Raw genomic sequence first — 18,314 nt, 5'->3', positions numbered from 1 at the left:
AAACACACATTACAGCATTACATGTGTTTATTCGGGTTGTTATTCCAGGTATGTGGTGCTTACAATGGCTGCATTTTTTATGACTGCATCATTACATCAAACAGAATAGTGGAGTCTCAACGGCCTGGGGGATTCAAGGCGCCGGCCATGCATGAACCGTATCCCCGGTTCACATCCGGCCAGGCTCCTTGGCTGCATGTCACGCTATCCATTTCTTGTACTCCACTCATTTCTATGGATTACTATGTTTCTAATTAAAACATAAAAATTAAAACAAAATAAATAAATATGTGGAAGTATATTCTGTATATCCCTCATATGCTTTATTTCAGACATTTCAGCCTGAGATACTATACCCAATGTCTCAGGAAACTAGAATTTAAAATGAATCTGTGGATTTGCTTCACTGCACATCATGAGTTTGTGGACCTACAGGTGGATTCGGCAGATGTTAAGACTCATAGTGACTCAAAAACCAATTGACATTCTGGAGAAAGCCGTCAGTAAACACAACAGGAATCTAAGCACCTCTAAAAGGGGCATAATTTCATTTGGCTGTTCAGAAATATTTTTTTAATAATAATTTATGAGTTGTTTGTGTGTTTCAGTGTGTGAACTGTGGATGACTTGCATAAAAATGGAGTTATGACTTTTGTGTTGGTGTTGTTCAACAGCGCCATCTGCTGGGTGAGAGCAGCTGATGCTCTTAACACATTTCCTCAACAAAGCAACACAAGGTCTCATTGCGACACTTTAAAACACCTTTGGTCTAGTGATATTTGTGACTTACAGATTTGTATTATTCACCTCTGACATATGATTATTTCCCACCTGATCTCAGGATGTTGAGCAAAGGTTCATGTAATTGATTTTATACTCCTTTCATCCAAAACCATTTCCACTGAATTAGTCATTTTGACCTTATTTTAACTTCCCGGTCATTTACAGTACATACAGACACCTTCACTTTACAGATTTTGTCGCAGCCTTATGCTAAAATGTTTGAATTAATTTCACCCTCATCAACACAACATAATGACAAAGCAGGAACAAAAATCTTCTGCAAATTGATTGTAATAATTGGATCACATTGACAGTATTTAGAGCTTTTACTCACGTAGTTTGGCAGCGATCACACCATCGAGTCTTCTTGTTGATGACGCGACAAGCTCTGCACATCTGGAGTCAGTGATTTTCGGCCATTCTTCTCTGCTGATCCTCTCCAGTTCTGTCGGGCTGGATGGGAAACGTCAATGGATGACCATTTTCAGGTCTCTTCAGAGATGTTGGATGGGGTTCAAGTCAGGGCTCCTGCTAGGCCACTCAAGGACATTCACAGAGTGGTCCCTAAGCCACTCCAGGGTCATCATGGCTTCATGGTGGAAAAAAAACAAAGCATGATGCTGCCACCGTTGGGATGGTGTTAGGCGGATGATGAGCGGTTCCTGGTTTCCTCCAGACATGATGCTTAGAATTGAGGTCAAACAGTTCAATCTTGGTTTCTCATTCTGAGTGTCCTTGAGGTGCTTTCATGCGTCTTTCACAGAGGAGAGTCTTCCGTCTGGCCACTCTGCCATGAAGCCCAGATTGCTCAGTTTGGCCAGCTGTAGGAAAAGTCCTGGTTCCACTGTGTCTCTTGGGGATAGCGATGCAGCAGAATTATTCTTTGTAGCCTTCCCTAGATCTGTGCCTCAACACAATCCTGTCTCTGAGCTCTGCAGGCAGGTCCTTCAACCTCATGGTCTGGTTTTTGCCCTGATATACACGGTCAGCTGTGAGACCTGATAGACAGTGTGTCCCGTCTAAAAAATGTGAAGAAAGTGTCTGAATCCACTGTATTTACTCATGGGGTGCAGGTTCAAATTAAAGTAGCCTTTTCTATTCATAACCTATAACAAAAGCCACCTGACAGCAACTTTAACAGTGAAAATGTTTATTAAAGGGCGCTACTGTACACATATTTGTAACATTTAGTTGACAAAACAAATAAGCCTACTTTGTAAAAATTCTGCACCAGCAAAAGCTGAGGACAAAGCTCTTGGGTCTGAAAAAAGATGTTCAATGAAAGGAATTTACACCAAAACCATAAGCTTAGTGATATTGAGGGACATGAGTAATGTACTGTATGTCTGAAAGGGGAGAAAGTCATAGCCTTCATTCACAATACTGATTTAAAAAAACAAAACATATGTCAGTCGGAAGACACGACACATTTGGTCCTAAGAGTCCACGTTGGAGCACAAATCAAACTACAAAACTGTCATCCATCTTGTGTATAAGAATTGACAACATTGTCCATCTGAATAATTCAAATACTTACAGCCAAGAATAACCAAATTACTTATCACAATGAAACCTCAGATATGCCTCATCCAATCAGAAACAGGTTTAATGTTTCAAATGAACAATACAATGATAAACAACAAATACTCTAAATGAGGAGTGGATTTTTTCCCACTTAAACTGTAAAAAAAAAAAAAATTATCCACGTATCACTAACAAGATCAATAACACCATTAAAACTGCAGTCGTCATCATAACAATTGGTCACAAGGTCAAAAAGATTTACATCTTTCAGCCACGAGGTGGCAGAACCCAATAACTGGTGATAAATGCTGGTTTCATTTCATGCAATACAGTGGAGATCGTCTGACCTGTGATCATGACTGGTCCAAAGATAACACTGCAGTTAATAATAATAAAAAACGGGGGGATTCAGAAGTGAGCAAAAATTATATTGTAGATTTCTTTAACTGGTGATAGGAGTAAAGAAATTTTAAAACACCACACAACGTTCACGTTAAAACTCAGAAATAAGAGATACAAATGACAATAATAATAATAATAAAAATAAAAAAAAACGAACAAGGATATCATCACTACATTAAAAAGACATAATTGGCCGGTGTCATCTGCAAGTTTGCAAATTGAGTAGTTATGTCCCGGTAGACGGGAAAAAACTGAATAATCTACAAGAGATAAAAAGTTTTTTAAAAAAGGAAGTGATTATGCAGTCAGGAAAGTGCTGCGGTGGTTGCTTTTTGAATATTGATGATACAGTCTTATCCTCAGTGGTCTGTGGGTTCTTAGAGCTTCCTTCAGCCGGGAGGTGCACTGCCTATAAAAACATGATGGGGGTTGTGCACCTGCCATGGGACATAGTTGACACAGCTTGTACCAACGCCGTCTCTCAAGACCACGTTCTGAGTTTTAACAGATGGCCACGTGTGCTCATGGATGCAACACACCTCACTGACACAACCTTTCCTGAATGCACTAAAATATGACGTGTTAAGACATTAAAAAGAAGGTAAAGAATACAAATGACAGCACAGCCAAAAATCCTCCCCAGTAGCATGTCACCTATGTCCGCTACAGCTCCCCCTCCTGTCTGACGGATCCCTCTCAGCAGTCTGGGGCCTTTGTGCTCCGATGGGGGGGGGCATGGATGGAGATAACACGACTGTGTTCTTTGTCTTTTGTTGGACATGGTGAAGAGCAAGGATGGGAGGTTTGGGTGTGAAAAATGTCTGACTCAAGGTTGTCCCTGCAGTGGAGGAGGTGCGGATTCCTCCTGAGGTGATGCTTTCATGCAGTGACAGCGTCCTTCTCCTTCTTGTCACTGTCTTCGTGCCAAGTGAGACGTTCCTCATAGAAGGCTATGACAATCTGTGGGCACTTATGATTGGCCTCCTTGGCTAGCACAAGGTCAGCCTCGTCAGAGTCTTTCCTGCAGGAGACAAAAGACCGTGTATTTTTAAAATTACCCCACAACTATATGCATTGTTTAAGTTAGTTAAGACTCTCCATTTATCCATAAATATGGCATTCATTTATTTACTTCACATTTTTGTAAATACATTGCACACATTTCAAGTATCTGATTGGATGTGAAATTCTTTGCCCACCTTAACTTCATCAATGAAAACAGTTAATAAATAATGAATCAGGAATAATATCATTCTGCGGTACTTATGAATGCCTTCATACTAATTTGAATGAGCTACACACACTGCTGCATTCAGCACATGAGCGGCCCCCTAGCAGTCGTGGCGCAGCGCAGGCCATTGGAACTAATGGGTTTCAGAGTGCAGCGCTGCCGTTCTGGCATTGTTTCTGAAAGTACCTTTAGACTGAATGAAACGGTCATTAACAAGTCGGTAATATTCAAACCGTCATTCAGGAATACGGATTCTTTGATCACCATAGAGTACAATAGATCAGCTTTGGTTAGGACCTCTTTCATGGATGGGTTGGTTTGTTGTAGTGGGTTATTTATTTTTTTGTACAATCTGGTAGTTGGGTTGTTTTGTGTGAAATGTAGTATTTGATTGCCTTTCATTATTATTATTATTATTATTATTATTATTATTATTATGTCAGATTATGTATCAGCACCAGTTACAACATTTTAAATGACAGAGCTTTTGAATCTATTTAGGATTTAGGTTTACGTTCATTAAATAATAAAACAATAATAATAATAATAATAAACAAATCACAGCCACGGTACAAATGTTGCCTCACCCTGAAATGGAGCTTGGCACCAGTAACAAGGTGCTACATATATCCATCGTGTTAATATGTAATGACATAAAATTTTATGGTGTGGCTTACTGTTTGTATATGAATGGACAGCTAGGCTATTAGCGTTGCTAATGGGTAATTTGTCATTAGCAATCTGGCATTCAGAGCTGCCCTTTAAAAGAACCCTGACAAGTAACAAGCAGCAGCAGCAGCAGCAGACAGAAACTGTTGCAGACAACACCCACAGTACAACAGGGTTGACACCCAGAAACCACAAGTGTGCCAGTTTTTCCAGAGGAAATGTGAATACCAAGTACTGTATTAAATGGAAAGACCAAGGCAGAGTACTCATTGGTCATCACAGCCATACAATACAATACAGCCTGACCGTGACACACCTGACTACACACACTAGAATGTTGAGGCTTTATAATAATGCTGCTGATTGCTCTCTGCTCTTTCTATGTCATGGTCATGTTAAAAGGTTCTGTGAATTAAAAATATCCTTTAAAAAGGAAAAGGTTGTGTGAAGACTGTGTGTTATTTTAATAAATCGGTATCGTATCAACTTAGAAAAAAAGCCCCCTAGCAAATATAGTCAGTGCTCATCTACCATTCACTTCCTGTCTGAAATTAGACAGATGGCCGCTAATGTTATTACTTCGGTTACTACCTCACCACAAAACGAATTAATGAAAACAGAGACGGCTACATGATGGAAATGGAGGGCAGCACTATGCTGGACAATGCAAGAGTTCACAAAAAATTATAAATATTTATAGATGAGAAAAAGCATGAACCAAAAACATTTGAGTATGTGCTGATACAGAGCACTGATACTCAATGACATTACAGTTCTACCAACGATGTTGAAATTGTGTTTCAGATGTGTCTCACGTTCTGAATGTAACAAAATATACAATATCATGCTGTTGTTGACAGTTCTACTTTCAACATTGTGTTTTCCTGAGACGGAGGACAGTTTGCAGTAGGGATGTTAACGATTAAGAAGAAATATTAAAAAGCAAATCCCTGCTGACATGCAACACATGGAAACATAGCTGCGGGTCTCTCTCTCTCTCAACCAGACACTCGCTAACATCACGCTAGGCTTGCGATACACTGGCAGAAACGTGCTGTATGCCAGACACACAGCTGCCTGCCTCGCAGCTAAATTAATATGGTGGAGACTTTCCTGGCTGCACGTGTCCACGACAATGCGTACAACATCGTGGGTGCCAACGTTACCAGATGGGTGAACTGGGATCACCCATTTTACGTGTAGACTTCAGCTGACATTGAACAACGGATCTAGCCTGTTTGTGAATGGGTTATCATTGCAGCTGGACGGCTTGTAAGACTCAACTGACGAGAGCTTGACACCACATTGCCGTAGTGGTACCGAGTGTGGTTGTATCGGGGTAGTTTTACGAGTACATGAGCACAGTATTGGACCCAATACTGGCATTGGTGCAACCCTACCAGACAATATACAAAAGTTATTGCACTGGTTCTTAGTGCCGACATACTGATTCTGGTACCGGCCTAGGTCTAATATTAAAATCTGTCACCATAAATCATGGGATTTTTTGTTAATAGAGACAGAGCAACATCGGGCCAAAACTATGTTCCATGAGCAAAATTTGAAATGAACATAAACAAACATAAACAAAACCTACCACTTCATAAGAAACATTAGGTCACCACAAGAGTCAGTTGCTCCAATGATCTTCTCCGGCTCAAGTCCTCTCTCAAAGCCACGTGCAACTAGAATGTCATCCTGAAGGACAATACAGAGAGAAGAATGTTTTTATTGCATACCAAAAACAAAAAACTCAAGTGTAACAACCAAGTTAGATCACATATTGATATATTGGCAAATAAATGCATGATTAACACAGTGTCTGAAGCGCATACACAATTCTAAGGAATTCCTTTTTACCATAAGAATTATTATATAAATTATTTTTTATACAGAGAATTAAGAAATTTGCTCAATAGAAGAAAAAAAATCATCATATTGCAATCAACTGATTCAACGTACGTTTGCTGTATGCCACAGAAAATTAGCAACAGCTTGGGAAAAATCAATGAAAAGCTGATGATGTGCATCTTTGGAAATGTATCAAAGAGCAAGTATCACTCTCTTCAAAAGATGAGACACCCATCAGCTGTTGAACAAGATACAAATTACACGATTTCAATCAAGGACAACGCAACCGCTTCTTCCAAGAGTTGAAAGCTACTATGGGAGGGCTACACTGAATTAACGACTTCCAACAACTATCCTGTCTTTGAAACATGACAACACCGCTACACTAGCACATTACATACCTCCTTCTTCTTTTTGGGCTTACTTCCACCCTCCTCCTCATCATCATCATCAGAGCTTCTCTTCTTCGAGCTACTGGAGTCTTTGGTGCGTCCCGAGGAGGCTGTGACTGACTTGCTGCCCCCGCTACTAGGCGTGGAGCTTCCACCGCTGGTGCTGCTGCTCTTCTTGTAGGTCTTCATGAATTCGGAGATCAGCTCGGGGCAGCCCAGGTTCTTCTCCGGCTCCCAGGTGTTATGTTTTCTAAGGGGGAAAAAATCACATGACAGCAAGTCAGTACCAGCGTAGCTATTAATAAACAACAAACACGATCTGAGATGGATGACAGATTGAAATCAGTATTATAATATCAGACCGGATATTATCTTATAGTATGTGTCACTGCAATTTATCTTTTAATCTGGGTTGCTCGCTATTTCCTGGTCTTTGTGGCAGGAACAGACTGAACAGAGACGCCTTTCAATATGTGCTTTTGTAATTTGTACATTTCTAACCTGATGTTATTTCTAGGCGAACCTCACTTCAATTAATAACACACTTCAAAAAAATATGTGTGATATTGAATTTCAACCGTACCGTGTCGTTGATGCAACGTTAGCTTCGAGCTGTGGCGGTGTAAAGATGGAGACAGGAAAACAACTTACTCTGAATATCCTTTCCACTTCAGGAAGAACTCGACCCTGCCTTTCACCACCCTCCTGTCCAGCACCTTCTCCACAACATACTCTTCCTCGTCAGAGGATGAGGAGTCGTCTTCACGAGACTTTTTGCCCATAGCAAAGTTTGTTGCTGAACGCCTTGGTTTAACAACGGTACGTCGCTGTACGGGGAAACCACAGAGAAGCTAACGTTAAAAAGGAGGCTTGTTTTCTGGCCGATACACCGAGTCGCGTAACGTTAAGACTGAAGGAGCCACTAGCTTGATGCGACCGGCTACGAACGTATTTCAAGGAGGGGAATCATTTCATTGTGGGTTCTCCAATCTGCAACAGGCACGACAAAACTACCCCAAAATAGCTAAATGACAATTACCTCTCCGTGATTGCCCACTCGCGCAAATACTAGAGATTAGAAAACGTCGCCAGAAAACGAAATACATGCACACATGAATGAAGATATGAGGTTGTGTTTGCTATTTAAAAAAAATCGAGCTAACCAATTGGCACGAAAGGCAAACTTGCGAAAGCAGGTAACGTTAGCCTGCAAGCTAACGCTTTCAGCAAGCTAACACTAGCTAACATTGCTATCAAATCGAAAATGTAGAAGGATAGTCCATCGGCATGAAGCACCGTGGTGTGTTGGCCACGTCTTACCCTTTAGACGTGTAGAAGCTCGGTATCGACTGGGTAACTTCGGCGATAACGAGTGTCTTTTGTGGACCTGCGGGTCTCTGAGGCCGAATGCTGCTGCTACTTTAGCATCTAGCCTAAATCACATAAAGGTGATGTGCGCTTGCCTGTGCGTAAAAAGCGCGCGTTAACGGCGCACAATGAACGTACCCGCCCCCCAGGTCCGATGATGACCTACATTACATTTCTAGCAAATACGCTCCCTCCACGATTATGACTTAAATCTTCCAACAGTTAGGGGTGTTTATTGGGGATACATTTGCGAACCTCTATATGAATGCAACATTAGACATAAACGTGTGTATGTTAATTTGAAGGGGGTATCGGCGTCGCTTCACAGCATTTTTGCTGTCTTTTGTTTCAATGTTATATTGTCCTGCACATTTACTCAGTGCATTTTGTGGTTCCGTTGTGTCTGTACTGTTTCTAATCGGAGCATCATGCACAAAAAGGCGATATTTTACCCATTTCTCCTCTCACACATAACATATTTATTTATTATCACTGTGCTTCTGAAAGCACCGCCCACCGTCCGCTTATTGGTCGTTGTGGTGATTGATAGAATTTGGACCAATCAGTAACGAGCCAAGGCCTACGACAGACTCCAGCGGGAACTAGTGACCAATTGCGACGTGAAAGAGGTGTTTCCTTCGCTATTTATTCCACTGTTGAACACCAGGCGTGGCTCGTCTGACGCAGATCACTTCTCTCCGACCAGTCCACAAGGAGTCTTCAAGGATTTGCCTGCAAAATGTCGAAAGATGTGAGTATTACACCACGGAGCGTTTGACGCATCCTTCCCTGCACACTACGCGTCTAAAACGCATCAATTTGAAACATTTGCAAAATTAGCAGATTGCGTTTTCAGCCGTAAGATACCGCAGCTATCAAGCGTTGTAAAGCCGCCATTTTATAGTATCTGGGCCTCGTGGCCTTTGTTCTTGCAGCCATCAATATACGAAATTTAGGAAGTTCATTAAACGCTTGTCTTCAGTAATACACACCACGCACTACGTTTGACGTCCACACAATGTAATGTTTGTAAATAACCGCCGTTAAAACGACTCCCTGTGATCAGACCGACCCGCTAACGTTAATGGCGGCGACGTCTCTTCCTCCCCGTCCCGATTTTTGATCTGTGACGCAAGATTAGGTTCAGAAACCGCTAGGCCCATTGCGGTGTAAGCCGAGCGGTTCGTTGTGAATATAGTCGTCAACAAAGTGACCCGTTGTTTTTATTTCGTTAAATGCTGCGATTGTTCTGATCACTGTGATTTGCTTTGTCCATTGTTTAACGTCAGGTCCCACGTGAGCCCGAGCAGCTCCGCAAGCTGTTCATTGGAGGTTTGAGCTTCGAGACCACAGACGAGAGCCTGCGGTCTCACTTTGAGCAATGGGGGGGCCTTACAGACTGCGTGGTAAGTGGGGTTCACGTCACCATTGGCTGTTATACCTCTTGGTATACATGTAAGCATGCATGTCATTTCGGGCCACACAGAGAATAACTGGGGCCTTTTTTTAGGTGATGAGGGATCCTAGCACCAAGAGATCCAGAGGCTTTGGCTTCGTAACGTACTCATCAGTGGATGAAGTTGATGCTGCCATGTCTGCGCGGCCCCACAAGGTCGACGGAAGAGTTGTTGAACCCAAACGAGCAGTTTCCAGGGAGGTCAGTTGACTTGAATATTTTTCACAACTTTTTATTTTCCTTTTTAGTTCCTGCCTTTGATTAAAGTAAAAGCACGTGTAGTTACAATGTTGACTGTCTTTGAAAACAGGATTCAAACCGGCCAGGTGCCCACGTAACGGTGAAGAAGATCTTTGTTGGGGGCATCAAGGAAGACACAGAGGAATCACACCTACGAGATTACTTCACCCAGTTTGGCAAAATCGAGGTCATTGACATCATGACCGACCGCAACACCGGAAAGAAGAGGGGCTTTGCTTTTGTGACGTTCGATGATCACGATTCAGTCGACAGGATTGTCAGTAAGTACCGTTGTTCGCTGTTGTGCGGATTGTGTCAGTTTTACCTACTTGTCTTGACTGGCTACTAAATTAAGTGTCCGTCCCACAGTCCAGAAATACCACACAATCAACTCTCACAACTGTGAGGTGAGGAAGGCTCTCACAAGACAGGAGATGCAGACGGCTGGAATGGGCATGCAAGGTAAACTCCATTTATGCACTCCTTTTAAAATTAGAATTTCATTGCTCGGCGTGAACTATGTTTCTACTGTGTGACTGAACAAATCTCAGTTTGTTTAAACACAAACACGATTTGCAAGGTAACTGTTGTGTGCTGTTGTAGGTCGCAGCAGCGGTGGAAGGCCCTACGAATACGACAGAGGCTTCAATCAGGGTGAGACTCTTAACATCAATTTGATTGTGCTAGTATGCGGATATGGATGGTGTTCGTAACAGTGTGTATTTTGCTTGTTCAGGTGGTAGGGGCAGATATGGAGACGGTCCATACAATTGCAATGGAGGAGACGGCGGTAATGGTGGTGGTGGTGGCGGCGGAGGAGGTGGTAAGTCGGGCAACTGTCTGTGTAGGATCAAGTATTTTTCATAATTGATGCTTGGAAAATTAATATGAATATCTGATGTAGGTTATGGAGGTGGTCCTGGAGGTCCTGGAGGATACAATAATGGTGGCAACAGAGGCTATAACCAAGGTGGTTACAACCAGGGTGGAGGAGGTGGGAGTGGCGGCGGCGGCTATGGTGGAAATGGTTATGAAAGCAATGGCTATGGTAAGTGTTTTTCGGTCCACCTTAACTGAGTATTCTGTGTTCCAAGATGTGGTTGATTAAATTGTTTCTTCAAATTATCTCATAGGCAACTGTGGCGGCGGCGGAGGAGGTGGTGGTGGCGGCAACAACTACAATAACATGGGCCACTACGACCCCCAGGCCTCCAACTTTGGCCCAATGAAGAACAACTTCGGTGGTGGAGGAGGAGGCGGCGTTGGCAGGAACTTCAGTAAGATTGGAAGAACGCAATTGGAGGATGTAAACTGTTCCAGCACAGTTTCTGTGAGCTGAGTTTCCCCTGTTTCCAGGTGGTGGTGGTGGTGGGGGCGGCGGCGGCTATGGAGGTGGCTCAAACAACGGTGGATACGGCCGTTCAGGACGATTTTAAGATGCTAAGTGGTAAGTGCTAGATGACATGCCTGAGCTACTAATTTTTGTACCATAAAACCAGAGTTTGTAGTTGCAGGGACCCGTTAAGTGTAGCTAAAACATTTTTCTAAAAATCACTCTGGATCTCAGGTCGTATACAAAGTCAGTGCACAGTTAACAATGTTGTTCCGTATTGTTCAACAGGACTGAGTACTTAGGAGAGGAGAGCAAGGAGAGGAGAGCAAGCGAAGTGACAGGGCAGCTGCAGGTTTACCTCCTAAATCTGCTCAGCCAAACAGTTGTGGCAGGTTACAGCTGCTGCAAGAAGAGATGTACAGTAGATAAATCATGGAGGGTCTTCATTTAAACGTTGTGTTTTTTTTTTTTGTTTTTTTTTTTCTTCTTCCATCGAATGTGTTTCTGGAAAGCAAGCATTCCAATGAGGTTTTATGTAGATTTTCTTTCTTTAAAGTCTGGTTTTTATTTGTAACTGCACCCAATCAAGCTGAAATAAACAATCTTTCAGTTTTTTTAAAGTCTTGTTAGCCTCTTTGAGTTTGGGAAAGGGAGGGTTCACTTTAGGATGTTGCACAATGTGGGATGAGGGACATTTCACATAATGCAAGGAGCCAAAAATCCCACATGATGTGAGAAGAGGTACACAAGGATTTACTGCGTTTACAATTGTGGTTGAGGAATGGCAATTGGTGGACAAATACGTCCATCTTAAAGAGCCCATCACTTGGTACAGACTACCCTGAGTTCTGCAAAGATCACCTGGAAGATGCTAGCTTACATGCAAAGTCTTTGAGGCTAGACATGGAAGCCAGCTGAGGGAGAGAAGTAGCAAAGCCATCGCCAGGATCATTGAAGCAGGGGAGAGTGAGAACAGAAGCCTGAGGCTAGCATGCAGCAGCTACCAAAAGGCTTAAGTGCTGTCTGTAGGTAAGACCAGACTTCTCAACTACTGATAGTATGCCTTGCTTTTTTTTCATGTAGCCGGTAGTAAGTTGTGTAGCACAGTAATGAAATAACAATTTTGTGCAAACAAAATTTATTATCACTTGCACCAATGTTGACTGGTAAAAATTGCCTCCTAATTGCATAGAGGCCCTACAATATTGCATGCTGTGAACAATTTTTATTTTTTTGAAAATGGATTACATTTTACTTATATGGTGTTTCTGCTTTCCAGGAAATTCCACACATGGTCTTCTAAACCGGACTTCAAACCGACATGCCGCTGACGATTGCTCTATCAGGTACAAATAAACATCTTGCACAAGTGTTTTCCCCCAAAGTTTTATTTTATATAACTTCTTTTTTCTTTTCTTTTTTGGCAACAGGTTTCCTGGACAATCATGCTGGTGCTGAAGGGTTTTTCAAACGTGCTTCTAAATCCTTTTTTAATCTACACTGCTGTGCAGTGTCATTTTTTAAATTTTTTTAAATAAAGTATTTTTATACGGTACTCTGGTGTGGCTTCAGTCAATTGTAGGGACAAAGTGTCCAATGATGGATGTATGGCAAGTTGAACAAGTCTTGTCATAACCACATTAATCAAATGTTTAATATGATTCATAAAATACATTGTTCTCTTTGTATAGTTGTGTGAGGTACCAAATATATTTTCCCATCGGGCGTCTGTTGTAAGGCATATTCGTCTATCGAGTATGGTTGTCCATCTTCGTCTCTCAGGTGAGAAAACACATCAGAGTAAAGGTCTGAAAGGTGGCGTTTAATGAAAGCCAAGCTGTGCTGGAACTCCAGCCTCTCCTGTGCCAGCCGCTCTCGCTGGGCCTGCAGCTGGTTCAGTTCTCTCTCAAGGTGAACGATGCTCTCCAGCTTCCTTTTCCTGCAGTTCTGAGCGGCCACCTTGTTCTTCCCCCTGCGTCTAATGTCCCTGACCAGTGCCAGCTGAGTATCTGTGAGGGTGTACTCTGTCAGGAGCTCGTTGAAGTCGTCCACCGGTAGGTTGATGATCTTCTCCATGGGGAAGGGGATCTTTAGAGACATGGCCCGTCGCTCATCCCTGCTCAGTGGAGAAGGTGTGCAGATGCTTCCTTGTGGTTTGATGTACATGTTATGTTGTGAGCTCCCTCTGCTGGACACTCCGGGGTCAGTGTACAAGTTGCTCAGAGCAGAGATCGCACCCTGAGGTTTCATGGCCCGGGAGGTCAGGGTGTTGGGTTGTGTGTGAGAGAAGGCGAGTTGGGGTGAGAAATGAGACGGAGCGCCCGAGTGTAAATAAGGATGAGATTGCCCGTGGTAGTCCATCGGGTAATGGATCGAGTGTGCTCTCCGGGCGTGTTCCACCATGCCGTCTGGCTCACCGTCGCTGTATGCCATGCCTATGTCTACACTCTGGTAGCCCGGAGCCCCACCTACAGGGTTATCTGGCGAGGCCAAAGGTGGAGTAGAACCCAGAGACAGACCAGAGTCTGACTCCAGATCATCAACAGAACGAACATGTGGACTTGGTCCGTGCGTAGTCGATAGCATGTGCCGACGTAGATCCCGGGAGAGACAGGCGTTGGCCCTCCGGTGCCCCTGCCTGGCCGTGTTCATCTGCTCCCTCAGGGCCACGTGAGAAGAGACGGGCAGCATTCTTTGATTGGGCTGAGATTCTGCGTGTCCGTACGCTGCCTGTGTGTTGCTGCTCAGATGACAGCTGGCCAGCTCTTCAGGGTAACATCCGTTGTAAGTGTCGGCAGTGTTGAGCTCACAGGCAGCAGGAGGATACTCCGGATGGGACTGAGCCATCCCATATCCTCCCATGGGGACCATGGGCTCCATGGTTGGGTACTGTGGTGTTTCATACGTGGCTGTGCTGGACCCTTCAAACTCCTGTAACAAACAAAAAAACAGGCCCAAACCAAATATATCAGTATACGTGTCGCATTAATGGCAGTAAAATGATTGATGGCAATTACTACATTTACAAGATCTGAATGAATTTGTGGAAAGTGTAGCTTTTTTTCACATTTCACCTGGCTCACTATAGAACACAGCTTGCCCCCCACTTCAACATGCCACCCATAGCCTATGAAGGGCTCTCATAGATGTGATCAGGTTTCACCAGACAGATGGCTATTGTGCGGTGCAGGGGGCCGCTAGCAACATACAGCACTTGTCCCCTCTCACAATCTCTTCATCCTGCCATCATTCAAATGGGCCATTGTTGCCTTCCTCAGCTGAGTATTGGTCTTTCAAAAAGTTAGCCACACATGAAAAGAAGCATTTATTCCACTAGAATAAAACATGTATTCTGTTTGGTAATTATGAATTTAATTCCATTTCATGCATGCTACTGAGAATAACGTATAACACGATTTGTCATCGATAAACTACATGCACATCTGCTGACATAAACCTGGGTGGGTTTTGTCAAGCACACAAAAATATATTTTCTTAAGATACACACATGGTATTTTGATAATATACGATAATTGGCATATCTGGCATAAGAAGCACTTTCACAGCGTGTCTGTGCAGAAGAGTTACCTGCAGCTCTGTGATGGCCATCAGCTCCTGCCAAGCCACATCCATCTCTGTGTCCTGAGTCGCTCCATGAGACCGGCTTCCAGAGAAAGTAGCTGACATGTGCACTCCCCCACACAGCCTGCCCGGAGTGGATAATACCTTGTGGTAGAAAAAGACAATTGATAACCTCATTCCTCTGAGCCTATTCTAAGCTTGATTATGTGTTCTCCCCGCTCTCCTACCTCACAGGTTCTCCTCAGAGGGAGACCATAGTTGGCCGTTGAACACATTCAGGACAGGCTCTTGCTGCAAAAGATCAACCTTAAAAAAAAAAACATAGTGCAAGCGAACCGTTAAGACACTATTAAAAAAAAACATACTGTACATTACATATCTGCAGAGCTGCCGTTGCTAAATAAATGACAGTTTGGGAGTTGTGTAGGTTTTTGTGGAGCACATGAAGGGTTCAGTTTTTTTAGTTAACTCCTCCCAGCAGCTGTCCCGGGTGCAGCTATGCCGGCCCCTGATAAGACAATCTGCGGGAAAACAGCGCGCTCTGCAAGGCACACTGAGTCCTGATGGCTGCTTTGGAAATTTGGTGTATGCCTAACATGTTGGCAGTCATCCATTTATTTAAGTAATTTATATTTTTAGCATAAAGTTTTAGTTGTTATCTCCAGTTGTTATTTCATAATGTGGTATATATTCCACTTGAGTCAAAAGCACAGTCCATTAGAAGTTTTCAACACACAAACGAGACAGCTGCTTAAACCAGGTATAAGGACACTGCAGAAAAGTACATTTATATATGTATTTACACATACTCTCACACCCTGTCAGTGCACACATTGTAATGTACAATACACACACACACACACACACACACACACACACACACACACACACACACACACACACACACACACACACACACATTTGTTCCTTGTTCATCTGTTCTACCCCGAATTGACTTTTTCAAATGTTTTAACCTAAATTTTAAAGCCTAACCAGAGACAGGGTTTAGCTGCTGTTCATGCCATATTTATCTGCATTGCCCCTGTTAAATTAACTAACAAATAAATAACAGGTAAGAGTCTGATTTAATACTTTGGGTCACTTAACACTCATCCTTGTTGCGGGAACAATTTTATTCTTGATTTAAATTTGTCATTCCCAATACCAGGTCATCTCATTAAATATGTTGGAGAAACAAGTCTTCATGTCAATAAATGAAAAATGTGATGTCATTAGGTGGAGGTCTGACAATAATACAGAAAGAGCTTTGTGGTTATGACACAGTCAAGGGAGTGGTTGAAGGTACATTTGAAGTAAAAATGATCTGAAATTCAAAAGGTGGATTTAAAAAAAAGTGAGGCTAAATGAAGCAGAGTATCAAACGGCCGCTCACACTGAGGCGTCACAGATTACAGACGGGGTTATATACTTGGTCAAAAGCAATATATATGCACAATGTGGTACATGTCAGGATAAGATTGGTGTTTATTTAATTAGAATCACTTGTCTTATTTTATAAGAAAAGTCATTATTTTACGTGGTAATGCTCTATTCTATGGAGAAATGTGTCCTCTTATTTCTTCTTGACCTTTTTTGACCTTTAAATAAACTGCATTTATTTTGTAATAATGCTTTATTTCATTGGAACATAACTGTAAGACTATTGGCTGTCGTATGCCATTGAATGAATGAGTGAATTATTTTGTTGAGTTATATGGGATTATAAATATCTTGCTATAACCTGTGTTTTCTTAAGTTTCCTTCGCTGTAAGGAATAAGAATTCATTGTTGAATTATTGTTGAATAATCTCACTGGTTCTGGCAGTAAAATGAAGAAGTTGATGAAACAGAGGGTCGAATTAAGTTAGAATAAAACTATTCTGCAACAATCAAATCTGTCTGTTCTTCCTTTTAACTGTATTATTTACAACAGAAATGCCTGGAAGCTTCAGAAACAGTGTAATTACATACTTCAGTATAACTCACTTTGTTATGTGATGATGTGTAATGTCTCATTACTGTCACATTGACTTAAATTGGTGCAATAAAGATTTATATTAAGATTATATTAAAACATTGTAAACTCCCTGCAATGTTTTAATATTTCTATAGCGACTGCAATAGAAATAGAAAAGATCTGAAAATGTATTTTAAGATTATATGAAAACTTTGTAAACTCTCAGCATGCAGTAACTGCAATAGAAAAAGAAAATATCTGACAAATCAGAAGGAGTGAATGAACGTACCTGAGCCACATTCTCTTCAACAGCTGATGAGTAAAAAATAAAAACCTTCGGAGGTGAAGCACAATCCTGATGGTAAGAAAAGGAAAAAATGAGCTAAAGTACTTCTTTTTCACATATATTGTGGCGTTGTTGACTTTTGCAGTAAAACACAGGAGGCCTCTCGCTCTATCTCTTATTCAACTGTCTGTCTCTCTCTCTCTGTTCAGCTACACATACAGCCACCGGCATAAATGGGATGGTTCTGTGCAGACAAAAGCAATCTTCCTGTAAAGCACCCACACCACATTTTTTTTTTCACTCTTGTATCCTTAATAGCACACTTGCACCCCAACCTCCAAATTTCCCTTTTGCCCACATGACAAACCACAGACCAACAGTCTGGCATTCACCATGACAATCATTGTGTCAGTCCACACTGAGGTAGGTAGATGTTTACAAAAACAGAACCAAAAGAAGGGAAAAAAACTGTAAGCAATTTGGATTCTAACTAAAATGACAATACACACCAAACAATCAGATTGAACAACTAGAAGTGAGTGAAAACTAGCTGTCTGTCTCTCCCGGTCAAACCGTACAAGAACGGTGTCCTCTCAAATCCTCCGAAAGGTACTGGGAGTGTGATGTGGAGCACCTGGAGCCGGCAATGCAGTGAGGGCCCTGTTCAAGCAGGTAGTGGGGTCGGAGGCAGGATTGAAACTTAGTTCAGCAGAGATGGAATGTACACCCTCCGACAGGTAAGAAAGACTACATTGTTCCTCCGTCTGGCAGAGCAACCGCCGAGGGAGAGAGAGGAGCAGGGGGAGAATGGAGGGGAGCGTGTCTTACATAGCGAGTGACCATTAAAATCCCTCACACAAAAAAATCCCCTCATTGGCCCTGATGTGATGCACTGTGAGCAGTGAACTCACAAAGACTATGTGTTGTGTAGAACTGCTCTATTGTGCTCCGGCTTTCGCCCCAATCGCTGATAGCAGAGATGTTACAAAGTTATTGCTCCATAGAGCAATTTATCTTTGTACACAGTGAATGATAGCAGTCTGCCTCGCAGCGACAATAATGATTTTGGAGCTAATCGGCATTAAATACTCAAGATTATCCATGCTCTGTAAAAAAAAACAACAACTGCTGCTGTATACACTGTATCCAACCTAGTGATAGATTTAATTTTGCAAAGCATGTGTTGATGAAAACACTTGGTGTACATACTGACAACATATTCTACGGCCTTGTATAGTGT

The 18,314-nt window shown here is 42.3% G+C and overlaps 3 protein-coding genes across 9 annotated transcripts; 1 reads left to right on the top strand and 2 right to left on the bottom strand.

Annotated features, from left to right (window-relative positions):
* Window positions 1-2,371: 2,371 nt before the first annotated feature.
* cbx5 (chromobox homolog 5 (HP1 alpha homolog, Drosophila)) lies at window positions 2,372-8,320 on the bottom strand. Its single transcript, XM_084016103.1, has 5 exons — window positions 8,173-8,320; window positions 7,504-7,679; window positions 6,862-7,102; window positions 6,207-6,307; window positions 2,372-3,730 (listed from the first exon to the last, which is right to left on the bottom strand). Exons 2-5 carry the CDS (start codon window positions 7,632-7,634, stop codon window positions 3,589-3,591), a joined length of 615 nt encoding a protein of 204 aa, XP_083872229.1. The 5' UTR covers window positions 7,635-7,679; window positions 8,173-8,320; the 3' UTR covers window positions 2,372-3,588.
* Window positions 8,321-8,818: 498 nt separating this feature from the next.
* On the top strand, window positions 8,819-12,804 carry hnrnpa1b (heterogeneous nuclear ribonucleoprotein A1b). Of its 6 annotated transcripts, none has more exons than XR_014597646.1 (12): window positions 8,819-8,971; window positions 9,510-9,626; window positions 9,731-9,877; window positions 9,987-10,197; window positions 10,286-10,378; window positions 10,520-10,570; window positions 10,653-10,739; window positions 10,821-10,970; window positions 11,050-11,193; window positions 11,273-11,363; window positions 12,529-12,595; window positions 12,680-12,804. XR_014597646.1 is itself a non-coding variant. In XM_084016100.1 (11 exons), the coding sequence occupies exons 1-10, from the start codon at window positions 8,960-8,962 to the stop codon at window positions 11,350-11,352; spliced, it is 1,089 nt and encodes a 362-aa protein (XP_083872226.1). In that variant the 5' UTR covers window positions 8,820-8,959; the 3' UTR covers window positions 11,353-11,363; window positions 11,538-11,869. The 6 variants fall into 6 exon arrangements, 4 of the variants coding, with proteins under 4 accessions (XP_083872226.1, XP_083872227.1, XP_083872224.1 ...); XR_014597647.1 differs by having other exon boundaries at window positions 8,820-8,971; window positions 11,050-11,195; window positions 11,278-11,363; XM_084016100.1 differs by lacking the exons at window positions 12,529-12,595; window positions 12,680-12,804 and adding an exon at window positions 11,538-11,869 and having other exon boundaries at window positions 8,820-8,971; window positions 10,653-10,736.
* On the bottom strand, window positions 12,651-17,229 carry nfe2 (nuclear factor, erythroid 2). 2 transcript variants are annotated; one of them, XM_084016096.1, is made up of 4 exons: window positions 17,078-17,229; window positions 15,059-15,137; window positions 14,838-14,975; window positions 12,651-14,180 (listed from the first exon to the last, which is right to left on the bottom strand). In XM_084016096.1, exons 2-4 carry the CDS (start codon window positions 15,104-15,106, stop codon window positions 12,912-12,914), a joined length of 1,455 nt encoding a protein of 484 aa, XP_083872222.1. In that variant the 5' UTR covers window positions 15,107-15,137; window positions 17,078-17,229; the 3' UTR covers window positions 12,651-12,911. The 2 variants fall into 2 exon arrangements, with proteins under 2 accessions (XP_083872222.1, XP_083872223.1); XM_084016097.1 differs by having other exon boundaries at window positions 17,185-17,218.
* Between the last annotated feature and the right edge of the window lie 1,085 nt (window positions 17,230-18,314).

The sequence above is a fragment of the Eutrigla gurnardus genome (genome assembly GCF_963514095.1).
Source record: "Eutrigla gurnardus genome assembly, chromosome: 8".
NCBI lineage: Eukaryota > Metazoa > Chordata > Actinopteri > Perciformes > Triglidae > Eutrigla > Eutrigla gurnardus.
This window is presented reverse-complemented; position numbering and strand designations above follow the sequence as displayed.